Here is a 17,219-nt window from a genome sequence, read left to right on the forward strand (position 1 = left end):
AATAATGACATCACACCCGTGACACGTGGACCACCCACCTTACACCCCGCTCCTCCCACTGTGATTTATTGGAAGTGATTTATAACTTAACAATAATACTTAAAAATATATTTTTAGCAAAGTTCTAAAAGTTTGTAGATTCCACTAAGAAGAGCCACCAACAAAACCTATTAATTTGTTTGTTAACTGGATAATCTTAAAGGAGCTTGAGGCTGGATTTATGAAAAAAAATTGTATACGTTTTAATTTTTCTAGTAATAATGTCAGATGAAGCGTTCCAAACCAAAAAGAATGAGCCCTCTAGTGTATCTGTCCGTTGCCTTGAACAGGCTGTGTGCTGCAAAATGTGCTGCAAGGCTGGGGCCGCTTTTCCCGCGCTTCCCTGCGGATTTGACGTCACATGACGCTGCATGCGCATTCTCCCCGTTCTCCCGTGCCGGCTTCGCTGTTGGCTGCAGTACCCCCGACGGCCGTCGTGGCGAAGGGTGGCGCTAGAGAGTCTCATTTCTTAAAAGGAGCCTCATGCTCCTTTAAAGGTATTGTGACATGAAAAACAAATTTTTCTTGATTTTTTGTGTTTTGTTGGGTGTCTTGACATCAATTACACCCAAAAACAACAAACTTTTAACATTCAGTGTATTGTGTGCTTTCTGGGATTTTCCGCATAACTATGCAAAAACGGCGCATCTGGTTTGGTGGCGGAACGTGACGTCACGCCCCGCTAAATCACCGCCCCCTCCACCCAGCTCCCTGCCTCCTCTCCTCTCCAGCGCACCATAAAGGCTGATTTATGGTTCCGCGTTACACCGACGCAGAGCCTACGGCGTAGGGTTACGCGGCGACGCGCACCGTACGCTGAACCCTACGGCGTAGGCTCTGCGTCGATTTAACGCGGAACCATAAATCAGGCTTAACACGGAGCTGTTTAGAGCCTCTTTTGTTCTAATCACCGGAGGACAACTGCTAAGAAGACCCGCGGCCACTGACTGGACTTAAGATAAGGGGACACTGCTGCTTGCATCCCTTTATTTTTATGATTGTTTGCTGTGGTTCACCCTGCTGCTTTTCCGTGCATGCTTCGCCTGTTGCTCCCGGGCTTAACTCTCCGACGCCGCTGTGAGCGTATGGTTGGGTTGGAGGAGGTTTGGAGGAGGAGCGGGGGAATGATTGACAGGAAAGGGGGGAAAGGAAGCGTTTTTCACGGCGCAAAAAAACACTGTCATAAAAAGCCAGGAATGGAGTACTAGAGTGAAGTTTTTCTTGTTACACTCTTTTAGACACACTTGAGGGATGTTGGCCAAGACTTTTAATAGTGTTAAAAGCATGTTAAAAATGATGTCACAATACCTTTAAGACTGGAGAGTTACTGATTATAACTAGCACAAGTTCAGGCCTATTCGGCACTAAATGAAAAGAAAAACGTCCAACGGTTAACAGTAACTTTTGTCCTTGTGTTGTTCTCTCACATGTAAGTCGCTTTGGATAAAAGCGTCTGCTGAATGACAGTAGTAGTAGTAGTAGTAGTAGTAGTAGTAGTAGTAGTAGTAGTAACGCACTAGTAGTAGTAACACACTAGTGTTTGTGCACGACCAGACAAATCTGTTTGACTTTAAAGGTGGATGGGAATGATTGTTCAATACTATAATAGAGTTGGATGACTTAAAACATTTATTGAATTTAAGAAAAATAAATCATCAAATGTTTACATTGCTGTAGACAATGTGAAACAAGCAAGAAACAGTACATGTGGACACACACAATAAATATATATAATAAAAAAATATAATTATTGCATCTACGCCAACAGCACTTAAACATGACTTGAAAAAAGATAAATAAAACCTAAAGAAGAACAGACTTGAACTGAAAGTGCAATCAAAGTGCAAACAATTAAGGTTTTGGGGTAATTGGGGTAAATGTGGCACACATTTCCTTATTGTGTAGTGTAGCAGATATCCGACAACTGCTTAATTATTTCTGATCAAGGGATACGTATACACAGGATGCATAAAACAGCCGGTAGTGATTTAACAGAGTATAAAACAAATACAATGGCCTGGTCAGAATCTAAGTGTGAGAAACACCCAATTGATAAAACTATTTATAAAGACTTGTATGTATGGAGTAGCAAAAGAACATAATAAAGTCCTGAAGTTATGTGATAATTACAGAGTAATCCTTGTAAAAGATCAGTGGTATCAAATACAATGTTTAATGGCGTCTTCTGAAATCAACTTTCACGGGTCACCTAACAAAAATCTGTTTGAATCTGTTTTGAAAAATCCGTCTGACATTCTTGTGTCTTTAAATATACAACTCGTACATCCACATTGTCGATTCAGAGGGTCTCCGAAGGGATTTTAACCAAATACGGGGAAAGGTTCATTTTTGAAGCCCAATAGCTTATTTTATGTAACACTGCCAACAATTTTGATAAGGATAATAGAAAAGGCAAAATATGGCGTGATATTTATCTTTAAACAAGTGCGGGAAACAGGGAAAATCGTAATCTCATAAATCTATGTGAACAGGCAGGATGCAGGAGCACTCAGCTTCTGAAATACGTCCACTGGGACCTTGTGGTCGTGCTGAGGAATGAACGTTTCGGCTCCAGGTGGGACCGGGGTTAGGGTGCACCCAAACTTTTTCTTTGGTACTTTTCCTCTGGGCCAAAGCAGAAAGTGATGGTTCCCTATTGTAGAAAATCCTGGTTTGTTTTGGTGTTCACATTAGCTTTTCACCCTTGAGTGGACAAAAAAACAAAAAACAATAGACAAAGTGTGGAAGAGCTCAAAACCTGAGTGGACCCAGTTCTTTTCCTTTAACTTGTTCAGTGCACACTTACATTCGAGCACATTTTGAATGCACCAGACTAAGAACAAACAAGTATGAGCACATTAGTAGTACCCACTGCTAAGATTTATTCTCAAAATTATAAAACCCCCTTTATCAAAAAGAAAATACACTTTTTTGATTTAGCAAAATGAGTCACTAGAAAATGTGTAAAAACAGTAAACAATGCAATATTATACATCCCACAAATATGTCACACTGAAAAGTTTAAGGTTTTATGGTGTTTTCAGCAGCTTTCATAAAGAAAATTCCTTCATTTAAATTTTGGTCTTGTTTGTGTGGTCATCTTTATACGTATCCTCGTTGTCCACATGTGTGTTCAGATGTGTAATGATTGCGATTCAGGTAAGCCATTTGAAGCACCTGCAACACAAAAACATTACTTAGCATAAGGAAAAAATACTGACATAAAGTTTCACCCCGATAACGTGTTTGCTGTGATTTCAACGTGCTGATATTTACCAGATTGTGGTTGCCATAAAAAACATCTATGGCTCTATCTACACTATATCTCAATAGTGTACATATTGCTCATACTACATTTTATCAATTCAATCAAATCTAATCTAACCTAACCTAATCTAATATTGTGGTAACAGATTTTTTTGTGCAACAGATATTGACGATATCCAGATTGATATCAGACGATTATCCTGACAAAACTAGAAATGGTCAAATTTCAGGCCAATGAATCCTTCAGATAATATTTGTCTGTATCAGAATGCTCCGTCCAATAATATGTCCTGACAGAATAAAAATTACAGATTAAAACATTTTTGGCCTCTGTCTTTTCTTACCCGATATACCTCCGCCTCGTCTCAAGTTCTGGAAAATTCCCAGTCCACTGGATGTAGCGCCGGCACCGGTGCTCTAAAACAAGAGCGAAAATCCAAAATTTGTTTGTTATCAATAAATTGCACAAAAGCCAATACAAAGCCAACAAGAAACAACGAAACAAACATTCAGAAAGCAGGTCGTACCGTTGTTATTCCCTGGGAAGTTGTTGACTTCATGGTGAGCTCTGACCGCACCTGAAAGGATGAAGCAGGAATTAGTGCTTTGTTTATAAAAGTGTTTTCATCCTTTACAACCAAATACAACAAAAATGTTTCCATTTAAAGTTTCAGGTTTGAAATTAAATTACCTAGTGAATGTTTCCATAGACACACAAACTGGATTGCTGTATAATTTGGAGGCATGTTTGTTGATCAAGTTTAATTTAACCGACTCACCAGATGTATGGGGCATTTAGAAAACTATGTACTTGCATTAAAATGCAACAATTTAGAGCATATTAACCATCAGTTTAGCTTTCCCCTAGCAAATCCAAATATGGGTTCAAATCCTGCTGGATTACTATGATACACGATTCTGGTTTTAGCAAAAAGCATTAGGAACTGTAGATGTTTTGCCCCACAGATTCATGTGGTTCAAATATGGTCACATCTGTAGTTATCATTGATAGCATATGGGGTGGTTTTGGTTAACTTCTAAGAAATGTAATCTGAAGTTTAAATATGCAAGCTTCCCATCAATTAAGATAAATATGTTTTACTTCTCATTTATTGTCATTTTTCAAACATGTTGTGCTCATATAATTTACACAAGCTCTCAATATGGTCACAGTCCAGATCAGATTTAGTTCATTACAACGAAAAGTTAAGCACTTCTAACATTTCCATGAATTACATTTTCAAAAACAAGCTCCCCAGGAACAGTTTGAATAATAATTTGATCTGCTCACATTTTATGAACGATGCCCATTGAACACAAATTTTAAGATGCCAGAAAAACTGAAACACTGACATGGCGATGAGAGATTATGAGCTGCATCTTTATAGACCAGAGGTTTTCAACTGGTTTGTGCCCAGGGACCCCCATTGTAACCAGGAAGCAACTCGGGGACCAACTGCTTTTGAGGATGTTTGTTTTATTTTGCACCTTGCTTTTAAATAAGCGTATGGGCCTAAATAGGCTATTTATTTGCATCAGTGTATATTTTTATTTGCACCTTTTGCTATAAAAAAAAAACAGTCAATGAAAAATTAACAATAGGAATCCAAGAGAGCTTATAATATTACAAAGTTCACTCTCACTCATTTGACATAATTTGGATGGGTAAATTATTCACAAAAATGAATAGTAAATGGAAAATAAATTGCGTCTAAAGAATAAATATATATTTTTTAAATTATTATTGTTTTCCATTTACAATTTCACGGACCACCTGCAATACCGCCACGGACCACCAGAGGGCCGCGGACCACCGGTTCACAATCCCTGTTATAGACAAATGAGTCATTAAAATCAAACCAAATATTTTTGGCTCTCATGGCTCAGGCCCAGCTCTGGTGGGCCACATGTGGGCCAAATTTGGCTCACAGCTCATAGGTTTGCCCGAAGCTCGCCATTTCTGGCACACTCACCTTGAGTTAATAACCTCAGTAACAGTAACAAATTTGGGCCAAAGAAAACTAGATATAGTTAACCTATAATTATCGGTAAAACTGATAATTGAAGTGTACTGAGTCACACATACCTTTTTGTCCAGCAGCACCCCAAATACCAAGATGAAGAAACCCTTTAAAAAGCACATGGATAATGATGTCAAGTTTATAACTGCACTGCAAAGACAAAGTTATAATTTCACTTGTTTGACATAATACTGTTCTGCATAGTTTATCAATAGCTACCTGCAGCGAATTGAAGAATGCAAATGCAATATGGATTCCTTCATTATTTGGGTCAGTCATTGTCCCAACTCCCAAACTCCATGTCAATCCAAAGAATGGTGTGAGTACAGCCAAAGTCCGGGCGATGACCATCAGAACATGTTTCTCACCTGGCTGTGTAGCACTTGACTGAATTCTGCTCCTCAACATTTTGTATATCACCACCAGCAGGATTATGAGGTTTATAACCACTATTACCAGAGCAGGGATCACAAATGCCAGCAGGGCTTTGGACTCGTCCCAGTTGAGCCAGCAGACAGTATTTGCTCTGATGTATTCCTTTGCAGGTGCAGTTACAGCGATGGTTATTACTGCGATGATGAGTGGTGCACCGTATCCCAGACAGAATCCAATAGCCAACATGGCCGCTTTAGACAACCCCCCACCAAAGACACTGAGCATGCGATAGAGCAGCAGCAGACCTGAGGCTAACATCCAGAAGAACAGAGCCAGATAGAAAAAATGGATGAAAAAGGTAGCTGCACTGCATGCTGGTGGGTTTTTCTGATCTGCATCTGCGATGGCCGCCCCAATGATGAACCAGATGTTTGCAATCAAGAGAGAAACAGCAATGTTCACGATGGAAACATGACGCAAGTAGGATGTGGTGTTCTTTCTTATTTTTCTCCAGATGATACCCTCAATGATGAGACATATGACCAACGAAGCCATTGACAGGCCAACACCGATGTAGGTTATATAGTCCAATATCGGGTTATTTGGAGCGAAAGGTGACATGAGAATGGAGAACGAGGTGAGATGGTTGCAGTTGCAGCTGACTGTTTCGTTGTCATTCACCAAGGTACACCCATTGTCGTCCCATCCTCCAAGACCTTCAAAGAGTGAGAAGTTCCAGAAAACACACTTTGGATCCTGCAGAGTATCGTTGAGAGTATCAAATGTTAATGAGATGTTATTGATTTTGCCACTGGACTGAATAAGTACAACCCTTCCGTTGATAACATTGTCAGATGAATTGGCTTCGTCTCTTGCAGGGAGCACGGTATCCATGGAGGAAAATGTTATCACTGTGATTGATTTTCTTTGTCCATCAGATTCTGGTATATCTACTTCCACCGAAGAATTGAAATCCTCACTAAAGGTTTCCGTGAACTCAGTTTTGTTCAGGATGATTAACGGGGTTTCAATGTTAGAGGAAGTGTTGGAAAGACGATTTGTTATCGTCTCAAGAGACTGCAACAACAATGAACTGACACTTCCAGACTCCTCGTCTTTTCTTTCTGAGCTTGTGTTTTTGTTATCATTCTGGTTCAGAGTATTCCATGAATTCTTTGCCTCGGGTCTGGTGAGAATGCCTATCGTTCCAAGGACATTCTACATTCAAAAAACAAACAAAAACAAAACAGAAAGTATTAAACATTAAAAACAATTATTACCTACAGTATATAAACTGCATCACTAAGATTCACCCACCTTTAGTGAGCTTTCACCTATAGATGAAGATGGAGATGAATACACTTCGGCCACGTTGTTGAGTATCCTAACAATGGTGTTAATCGTGGCGGGAGACTCTGTGACTTCCTCAGTGAAGTTCGCAGTGATTTCACTGAGGTCGTCCAAGAATTGTGGCACTGCAGCAATATTCAAATTCTGACACAGTAAAAAAGGGTTTTAGTGACCATGCAATATTATTATACAAAAAAATATCATTCCACTTATTTGATAAGGTGGATAGGGTCACTACAGACAAAATAGGGTGGTTAAAGTGAAGTTCTTCAGACCTTTATCCATATGTGATAATTATGTCTCCTGGTACCTCAACCATTCTTTCAGTTGTAACCTGATGAATCCTGGCATTGTCATCTTGGAATATGATCAATTATATCAACAATTATAAGAAAAACTATTTATGGAAAAACCTGGTTGATCATTCTATTCAATAAGCCAGCTGACCTCATGGTATCCATTTGGGTGTGTAGCATTGCCGAATCTAAACACAACAGAAGGAGTACACTCCTACCCTACACTACCTTCTCTTTGACATGCATCTGTGGAATGGTCTTCCTTTTATTATTAACATTACTGTGAATCATTATGTTGAGTTTATTACATTACACCGAATGTTTCAGTGATTTCCAATCATAATCACTCAAGGTCTTTTTTCGGACATATTGTCAGTAACATCAGGAGAAGTTGGTTACCTCAGACAGTTCAAACAGTTGCTTAACAGGCCGCAGGACGCAGTTGTCTTGGAAGTCTCCATATGTACCATCTGCCCTGCAAACCGCTGTCTTTTCTCCCTCAAAGTCCTTTTCGCAAGGTGCTTCACCAACAAAGCCGACAGGTCCGTTTCCATATGTGGCATTGAAACATACAAACACTAGAGAGAAAGAGGGTTGTTAGAACAATGATTGTTACTTATTATTTACGGGAAAGCGTGACTTCACGCTTCAACACTCACCTTCTCTGGTGAATTCCAATTTGATTTCTTCCTTAAAAACCTTACTGTTTCCTTCGAGTTCCACTTGACAGGTGATTAAGATTTGTGTGGATGGACAGTCGGGAGGAACAGGAAAATCGTATGTGATTTCATTTCCTGTAGCTAAACCAACACATCATAAAACGTTAGGTTATGAGTGGTACATTATGAGCATCCAGAAAAACAGACTTATGTGAGAAAACAACTTTAATATACAAACATTGTGTGTGTGTGTGTGTGTGTGTGTGTGTGTGTGTGTGTGTGTGCGTGCGTGCGTGCGTGCGTGCGTGCGTGCGTGCGTGCGTGCGTGCGTGCGTGCGTGCGTGCGTGCGTGCGTGCGTGCGTGCGTGCGTGCGTGCGTGCGTGCGTGCGTGTGGGGGGGCTCTTATGGCTCACTTCATGTTTACCTTCACTCCGGTCTAGGAACTTAACCACATAGGGGGCGTTGACAGAGCACTTTAGCGCCACCGAGCTTTCTTCTGTACATTGCACTTTCTTTTTGCTTGGTTCCACTTTGATCTCAGGGGTTATTTCAAGAGTGAAAGTTCCCCTCTGTAGAAAAGTTGAATTGTTTTCACTTTTCAACTTACATTCATAGGTTCCTAAAATTAAAGTTAATCATCATCATCATCATCATCATCATCATAGTTAGACATTACATTTTAGAAATGACAACAAGAGAGCATCACATTTATTCATTAAAAGATCCCTAAAAGTTTCACAAAAGTTCAAATGAATTACCTCACTCTCATATTACCTCATGGTATCCATTATCACAGCATAAATAGAACAAGCAAATGGATTTGGTTTCTTTTTAACATCCAGGGTCACTGTAAGGGGATGTATTTTTATTTGTTATAATTTGTTAGAATTATGATAATAAACTACAAAATAAATTAAAGCTGCAAGCAGCGATGAACGGGCCCTCGCACTCACGGCCACTGCCCCCCATAAGCATATCAGAAGAGTTATAGTATAAAATCGGGACAACCAATCAGAAGAACAGCGGGGCTAATTCAGGCCAAAGAAGGTCAAGGACTCAATTAGGGTTGCCACCTTTCAGAAATAGAAATAAAGGACACCCCGATTTCAGCAGCGCAGGAGCCAAAGAAAAGCCCCAAAACTTCTAAACTGCATAAAAATGTGTTTATTTTATATGAAAAAACGTGTTCTTTAATAGCATTGAACTTGCATGACTGTACAGACAGCCAACCATATAGCAGCTGAAATAGCTGCCTATGCTCTGTATGTCCACATCAGCCAAGGTCGAGAATATTGCTTCAGGTGAAGACTATGGTGTAAAAGTTAACTTATTTCAATAATTCAACTAGAATATGGCGTAAAAGTTAACTTATTTCAATAATTCAACTAGAATATGGTGTAAAAGTTAACTTATTTCAATAATTCAACTAGAATATGGTGTAAAATTTAATTTATTTCAAAATTTCAACTAGAATCTGGTGTAAAAGTTAATTTATTTCAATAATTCAACTAGAATATGGTGTAAAAGTTAGAGTCCTCCCGGCTGTCTGGCACACACATAGAAAGATCTGGGCACAGAGCGCAGCGGGTCCTGTTGTCCCGCCACAAAGATTTTGCTGGCCTTAATGTTTCCTGTGTTTTATTTTGTTCATTATTGTTACATTTAGTGTTGATGTGTGTGTGACAGACGTGTGTATGGGGCGTTAATGAAAATATGGGACAAATCGCGTCCCGTATTAGTTCAATACGGGACGGGTGGCAACCCTAGACTCAATACAGCGTCCAATGACACCACCCACGACTCTCTATGTCAAACCATTCAAAAGTAGTAGAAAATCGGGAAAACCAATCAGAAGAAGGGGCGGGGCTAATTCAGGCCAATGAAGCTCAAAGACTCAATATCGATTCAGGTGACATCACCCACGACTCTCTATGTCAAAACATTCAAAATTTATAGCAGGAAATATGGACAACCAATCAGAAGAAGGGGCGGAGCTAATTTGCACCAATTATGGTCAAGGACTCAATATCGAGTCCCATGACACCACCCACAACTCTCTATGTCAAACCATTCAAAAGTTATGGCAGAGAATAGTATTCTAGGGGGCGCTGTTGAGCCGTTAGGCCACGCCCATTAATGCAAACCATGAAATATCAAATGTATCGCCAGGCCTGGCTTGCATACAAAATTTGGTGACTATCAAATATGGACCAATCAGATGAAGGCGGGGCACGCCTTTAGGCATCTAGCGTCGCCACGGTAACACTTTTGAAAGAGAAAAGTAATGCCTGTAGTCGCAGGATGGAGACGCACATTTTGATGTATAACACTGGGTTCACGATACGGTTCGGGCTGAATTAATTTTCGAAGGAATGGCATATATTGCTCCAAAATTACACAATTAATTCAAAATGTTCAAAATGGCCGACTTCCTGTTCGTTTCGGCCATGGCGCCAAGAGACTTTTCTTTTAGTTGCAACATGATACAGGTGTGTACCGATTTTCGTTCATGTATGTCAAACCGTATTATGGGGCTTGAGGCGCAAAGTTTTTTCTGTCTGAACCAATCAGATGAAGGGTGGGCACGCTTTTTGGCGTCTAGCGTCGCCACGGTAATGCTTTTGAAAGAAAAAAGTAATGCTTGGTGTCAAATTTTTCGCCAGGCCTGGCTTGAGTGCAAAATTTGGTGACTTTTTGGGCACGTTTAGGGGGGCTTCCTTTTGTCAGAAGAATATTAATAATAATAAAAATAAAAATTCCTGCAAATACAATAGGGCCTTCACACTGAAGGTGCTCGGGCCCTAATTATATGCACTTATAAGCTTTTCTTTTCTTTTTTTTTTTTAGATTGAAAGATGCAATATGGTCCTGAACTTCAGTTGTGAATAAAGACCTAACAGTGTACAGTCCATCTTTAATTTAAAGATAAAAAGGGTTTGTGCACTGCCAGTTCTCACTACTGCCACAACAGTTGGCCTGGAACAATCTGAAGCTCCGCTAAACTGCTGAGAACAGTGCCACAGCCATAGCTTGTGGTTAGCCACAGTTCATGTTCATGCTGGATCAGTGAAGTCTGTTTTTTATTGTAACTTACGGACATTGATCCCGGATGTGATGCCGAGGCTTTAAAGAAAATTACCTTTTATTTAACATTAGCTTTGAATATTAAAGGGGACCTATTATGAAAAACACGTTTTCTCTTGCTTCAACATATATAAAGTGGTCTCCCCTCAGCCTGCCAACTTAGAGAAGGAGGAAAGCAACCAAATTCTGCAGTGTCTGTACAGCCGCCCGGATGAGCCGTCCAGTGTGATGTGGATTTACCAGCATGCTTAAAGGGAAGGGCATTCAACAGGTACTGCACTTTCACATATGACTGACAACTGGTTAAATGATATTGACGAACAGAAAATGGTGGGGGCAGTTCTACTGGACTTCAGTGCAGCCTTCGACGTCATTGACCATAGTTTGTTGTTAGCAAAACTTAAGTGCTATGGCTTTACTCAGCCATCCTTAAAATGGATCGAGAGCTACTTAACCAATAGGACGCAGAGGGTCTTCTTTAATGGTAGCTTATCAGACACAGGACATCTATCAAGTGGAATTCCGCAGGGCTCATCACTTCTCCATATTCACAAATGACCTTCCACTTGCATGTACCAAGTCCAGCATGGTAATGTATGCAGATGACTCCACACTCTATATGTCAGCTTTTACAGTGGAGGAAATAGTTTTGGTCCTCAACAAAGAGCTGCAAACTATATTTGATTGGGTTACTGCTAATAAACTTGTTCTAAATATTCCTAAAACCAAGAGCATTTTATTTGGGTCAAAACACACTTTGACATCTAGTTCCCAGATGGATTTAATCCTCAATAATATGGTTGTTGAGCAAGTACAGGAAACTAAACTCCTTGGGGTAACCCTAGACTGCAACTTGACGTGGTCAAAGCACACAGATATACTAGCTCAAAAGATGGGGAGAAACATTTCCATAGTTAAGAGATGCTCTCATTTCTTAACAACAAAGTTGAAAAAATGAGTCCTGCAGACACTGGTACTGTCACAATTGGATTACTGTGCGATGGTGTGGTCGGGAACATCGAAAACTAATTTAGGGAAGCTACAACGGGCTCAGAACAGAGCAGCTCGTGTTGCCCTTGATTGCACGTTAAGATCTAACATTAATGGCATGCATGTTCAACTTGGCTGGCTGAAAGTAGATGCAAGGTTAAAATCATCCCTAATCTCCTTTGTGAGAGACATTTATCATCTGAAAATCCCTGATTGTCTATATGAACAACTTACACTCAGTGCTGACACACACTCATATCCCACCAGACATGCAGTTAGTGGTAAATACTGTGTTCCAAAAGCAAAAAAAAATGTCAAAACAACAAACAGTACTCTACAGAGCCATTGCTGAATGGAATTCTCTTCCAGGTTACATTTCTAAAACCCAGAGCAAGGTCAGTTTCAAAAACAAGTGAAGAAATACATAGCTCACAAAAGGTAGTGTAACCATAAATGATTTATTTACGGTGTGTCTTGCTGTATCTGAGTGTGTTTTGACATTGTATATATGTGTGATGATCCCCTACAAAATCACATGGACTATATCTGATTGGATGTTAAGACTATGCTAAAAAAAAAATAAAAATAAAAAAAAATAAAAAAAAAGACTATGCTTTGCTGCTATTTGCTTGCTAAAGGAATTGCTAAATTTGCTGATTTGCTAATGGCCGGTACTTTTATAGACTGTATGTTGTCTATGTAATTTTTTTTGTGATGTTTGTTAGTGTATTTCCGAATTTTAATCATATTATTTTATTGTTTTATTGATCGGACCCCAGGAAGAGTACTTGATGTAAACTACATCAGCTAATGGGGATCCTAATAAAATAAAATAAAATAAAATCTACGAGCCGTTCAGATTTTGCTCCCGTCGTTACGTAACGACGGTAGCGATTTACATATGTTGGCCTCCGATGCGTGAAACGACGCCCACAACTAACTCTGCCGGCCGGTGCTTCCGCCATTTTTTCGTAGCAGTGCATTGCGTAATTCAGGCAGCCAATCAGCAGAGTGCCTCATTATCATAGCCCCGCCCACTCAGAATCCCGCATAGATAATGAGGTTAGAGAGTGGGATGCTAAAGACATGTCTGAGGCTGAATTTCAAATTTATTTAAAAAAATAAAAAGCTTGTTTTTAAGACATTCAAGGCCTGTTTAAAATAGGTATTAGATGCCATAATAGTTCCCCTTTAAGTCGAAAGCATCAGAAAATCAATAGTTAGATTTCAGTGACTACACAGCGCATTTTGAAAAGGGACAAAACCATAAAATGGCATTTACTGTATGTTTGGTTTGTCATGGTAACAGTAAATTTGACAGTAGATATAATCGGAGTGTTCATTGAGGCCCATAAAGATTTTCCGCTGTGAGAGAGGCTTTAAGCTTAATGAACGTTTAAAAGTTTCAGTGTGCAGCCACACGTGTCAACGTCTCATTTCTTCTTCTGCTGATCTGAACTGCAGATCTGGACTCTATTCATTACGCCACGAGAGGATTTTTTTTTACAGTCCCGCCTGCACATTAGTGAATAACTGCATTCAGACAGGTTTACAATGATTTCTTTGATCTCTTTAATGACCACAATTTTTACTGTTATGGAAATAATAAGACAACATCATTTTGCATTTCTGAAAACAACTAATGGCTGCTAGAAGCTCAATTTATATCTTACCTTCATCAGCTCGGAAGAAACTTGCTATAGTTAATACAGATGCTCCATCGGTTTTGGACAACTCATTTTCAGGGATTGAGCCCCCATTAAGCGTCCACTTGGCTGTCCATTCAGAGCCGAAGCTCAGACTCGCTGGTGGAGGACCACAGGTCACGGTCACACGTTGCCCGAGAAAGATTTTTGCGGGATTGACATTTAAGTCTGTATCAGCTTTATAGAATGACACAAAGACCATAAAGTTATTATACAATTATAGTTACACAAAGCTTGTATATTTATGAGTAAAACAACATATATGTGAAGTTTTACACAGGACAAAAATGAAAATAGCTTCTTCCTTACATTCAAACACAACGGGGTACTCTAATCGTACCAGCTCGGTAAATATCCCGGATTTTACGTCCGTCAGTTGTAAGTCTTCAATAGCTGGAGCTCTGAGAGTGTAGGTCGCGATTGTGCTTCCACTCCTGCAATATAAAGCTTCATGAAAATCCAGCAACACAAGGGGACAGGACTGGACTCTATGCTGTTCATTATTATTCATGGCAGTATAGTTGATCTGGACACTTGACAGTAATTAACCAGTTATAAAAAGGGTTAAATACAGTGTATTCTGAAATAGTTAACAGAGTGTAACCCAGGTGAAAACTACGAGGTTGAAGAGAGAAGGTTTACATTTGTATAGGTTTTATGATTTTGGACTTGGGCTTAACTGGAATGAATTGGATTTATAAACTGCTAATTTAACTGAGTTAAAATACAATTGGTCTAAACTTTAATGTATTGAATTTGACTGAATATAACTTGAAGTGGCTTCTGTTGGTACCACACACAAAGTGAGTTAAATTGAACTGAAAGCGAACTGTGCATGCCCAAAGATCCAGTGTGGAAAGCCGAGGGTCAGCATGTTGAGGCCGAGGCCTTTGAGACTCTCGGCTCCTCCTACAGGTGGTGAGCCCACAGACGATGTGAAAAGTCATTCAAGAGATCTTTGGCTCTCTTTGTTTGTTTTTGTGAGTCAGCAGCCAGTCATGGACCGAACTGGCCGTGCCATTAGTGCTCTACCGTCAATGTTACCTAATATTCTTTAGGATCCACTTACAAACTCTTACGGTTCTCTCACACAGCAGCATGGCAATCAGGAGTCATTGTGTTTGTTTCCTGACGGCTCTTTAAGAAGGAAAAAAAATCCCCCCCTAAAGTCCTTTGGAATCCAGGAACGCTGGTAGTTTTGGTAAGGACGTTTGAAGTGGATGGCTGAGTACAGTAATGTTAATAATTAGACTGATATATAAATGTGATTGTTGTGAAATTAAATCTGAAATCTGAAATCAAATCACTGAGCGCTGCTCAAAAATGTTCCATTTCCTGTTACATTTGTATCAATATTTAAGTCACAATATGCAAATGAGAACATTTTGGGGTTGTTTGGATGCATATTTGTCACTAGCAGGGTCTTGTTCACACTGGGTTATTGGAACCAAAATGTTTGATGGAAACAGTAGAACCAGGACAACATTCGACTCACTGGAACGAAAGGGAGTCTACTAAACACCCGGGTATGGCCCCTTGGCATTTTCCTTGAATCTGTTTGAGATAATGACAAAAGCACTTGTCATCCATCCATACAGTCAGGTCATCAGGTCATCCCGACCGTTATAATACTGAAGGAGACGGAGAAAAGATGCAGAAGCACTTACAGCATTATAAATGTCCTTGTAAACTTTACTATCGTTGTTATTGTATTCAGCCTTGAAATCCATGTCGATGGTGAACATTTCATTTTTTGAAGCATTTGCAAGTATTGTCGTTGTAACTGCTTTTATGGTTGTTGGTATAACTGTGGTTGTTGTAACTGCTGTTGTTGTTGTTGGTATAACTGTGGTTGTTGTAACTGCTGTTGTTGTTGTTGGTATAACTGTGGTTGTTGTAACTGCTTTTGTGGTTGTTGGTATAACTGTGGTTGTTGTGACGGGCGTTGTGATTGTTGTGACATCTGCGGTTGTGGTTGTAACTCCTGTTGTAGTTGTAACTGGCCCAAAAACAAAAATGGAGAATAAAGAAATGGGAAAATGCATCAATGAAAACTGTTATGAACAATAAAACTTTACTTTTTTGCAGTTTGTTAACTTTGAATTGAACTTAAGTGCAAAATTGATTGAAAAAAACCCCAGTATTGTTACCATTTGGTGGTGGACAAGCAACATCTGTGAAACAAAAACAGGCATTAAATTATTCATTTGTTTGCCTTGTTTTCCAAAATCAACATTTTTATTGCCACAGTTACTGATCGGTTATTCTTACTGGTCTCTGGCTGACAGAACTCTCCATCAGGAAGTCCATTTATGCAGTTGCAGGTTTGTCCGCTCGTATCGTTGCATTCGCCGTAGGTTTTACACTTGTCACATGACCAAGCAAATCCATCTTCACACTGACACTGCAGTCCTTCAGTGGTGTTTGGATAGCAACCTTTAAAAGACACGAACATATAAAACAACGCTATATGATCTAAATCAAATGCATTTAAGCTCAAAAACAGGTGAGTTAGATGCGGTTCTTACCCGTAGTAAAGTTTATGTTCATTACTGTTAAATATGGGTGGGCGGGAAAGGGTAAGGGTAAACCTGCCAGAGTGGTTCTGACTAGATTGAAGAAGTTAGATGGTGCACTTGAGACTGGGGCGCGCAAGTAAAGCTCTATTTCAAGGACCAATGGTACTGTGGAGGTAAAGAAAAGAGAACCACATTAGTTTGTCATCGTCATTTAAAACTACATTCACAGGAACGTTTTATTGTTAAAACATTGCTCGAGTGTTTCCAGGATCCCTGCACGTGCATTCCCATCCGTCATCCACAGATCAACTCAGGCTGCTGTATGACTTCTTTTCAATAGAAATGTTACAGATAAAGTTTAACATTAAACCATCAACATTTAATGAGTCATACCAGGTGTTGTTGTAGGTGAATGTGTTGTTACGGTTGTTGTTGTTGTTGTTGTTGTTGTGACTGTAAGTAAAAAGGAAAGGGTAAAAAAACACAGTATTAGCATGGATACAATCTGTTTATTGAATAGAATTGACTCTCCAAGGAGTAGAGAGACATAAGTGACAGACATGAAGATTTTAATCGAAAGATTTGGGGATCGGGAACAAATCATCAGAGTAGGTTTTGGAAATAAAGCAAGAGGGGCCAGATTTCTATGATTTTTGCACATAAAGAGAATGTTTTTGATTAACTGCAGAACAGTAAGCCCATATAACCATACCATTATGTATTTATTGTCATTTATTTATTTATTAGAATTTAATGTTGATGATAGTTAAGATTTGTCTTAACTATACACACTGGCTGAACCTTTTGTTGTCAAGATGAAAATGATTTTAAACTGAGATGTTGGTCTGCCCGCCTTCCCGTAGGTCCACCACCCGCAGGAAGGTCCATGAGAGGCTGGTGCCATGTGGACTG

The 17,219-nt window shown here is 39.6% G+C and overlaps 1 protein-coding gene across 2 annotated transcripts in view; it reads right to left on the bottom strand.

Annotated features, from left to right (window-relative positions):
- Window positions 1–1,429: 1,429 nt before the first annotated feature.
- Window positions 1,430–17,219, bottom strand: part of LOC133464539 (adhesion G protein-coupled receptor F5-like) — a 54,889-nt gene continuing 39,099 nt past the window's right edge. For both annotated transcript variants that reach the window (XM_061746581.1, XM_061746580.1), the window contains 17 exons: window positions 16,701–16,760; window positions 16,317–16,472; window positions 16,060–16,224; window positions 15,939–15,962; window positions 15,456–15,787; window positions 15,284–15,342; window positions 14,098–14,222; window positions 13,756–13,965; window positions 8,433–8,627; window positions 8,008–8,148; window positions 7,748–7,926; window positions 7,020–7,196; window positions 5,547–6,920; window positions 5,393–5,434; window positions 3,834–3,884; window positions 3,651–3,723; window positions 1,430–3,216 (listed from right to left, as the gene is read on the bottom strand). In XM_061746581.1, coding sequence (XP_061602565.1) covers window positions 3,173–3,216; window positions 3,651–3,723; window positions 3,834–3,884; window positions 5,393–5,434; window positions 5,547–6,920; window positions 7,020–7,196; window positions 7,748–7,926; window positions 8,008–8,148; window positions 8,433–8,627; window positions 13,756–13,965; window positions 14,098–14,222; window positions 15,284–15,342; window positions 15,456–15,787; window positions 15,939–15,962; window positions 16,060–16,224; window positions 16,317–16,472; window positions 16,701–16,760 — 3,407 coding nt within the window. In that variant the 3' untranslated portion in view covers window positions 1,430–3,172. The remainder of the gene's footprint in view (window positions 3,217–3,650; window positions 3,724–3,833; window positions 3,885–5,392; window positions 5,435–5,546; window positions 6,921–7,019; window positions 7,197–7,747; window positions 7,927–8,007; window positions 8,149–8,432; window positions 8,628–13,755; window positions 13,966–14,097; window positions 14,223–15,283; window positions 15,343–15,455; window positions 15,788–15,938; window positions 15,963–16,059; window positions 16,225–16,316; window positions 16,473–16,700; window positions 16,761–17,219) is intronic.

This window comes from Cololabis saira, chromosome 18 (assembly GCF_033807715.1).
Source record: "Cololabis saira isolate AMF1-May2022 chromosome 18, fColSai1.1, whole genome shotgun sequence".
NCBI classification, from domain to species: domain Eukaryota; kingdom Metazoa; phylum Chordata; class Actinopteri; order Beloniformes; family Belonidae; genus Cololabis; species Cololabis saira.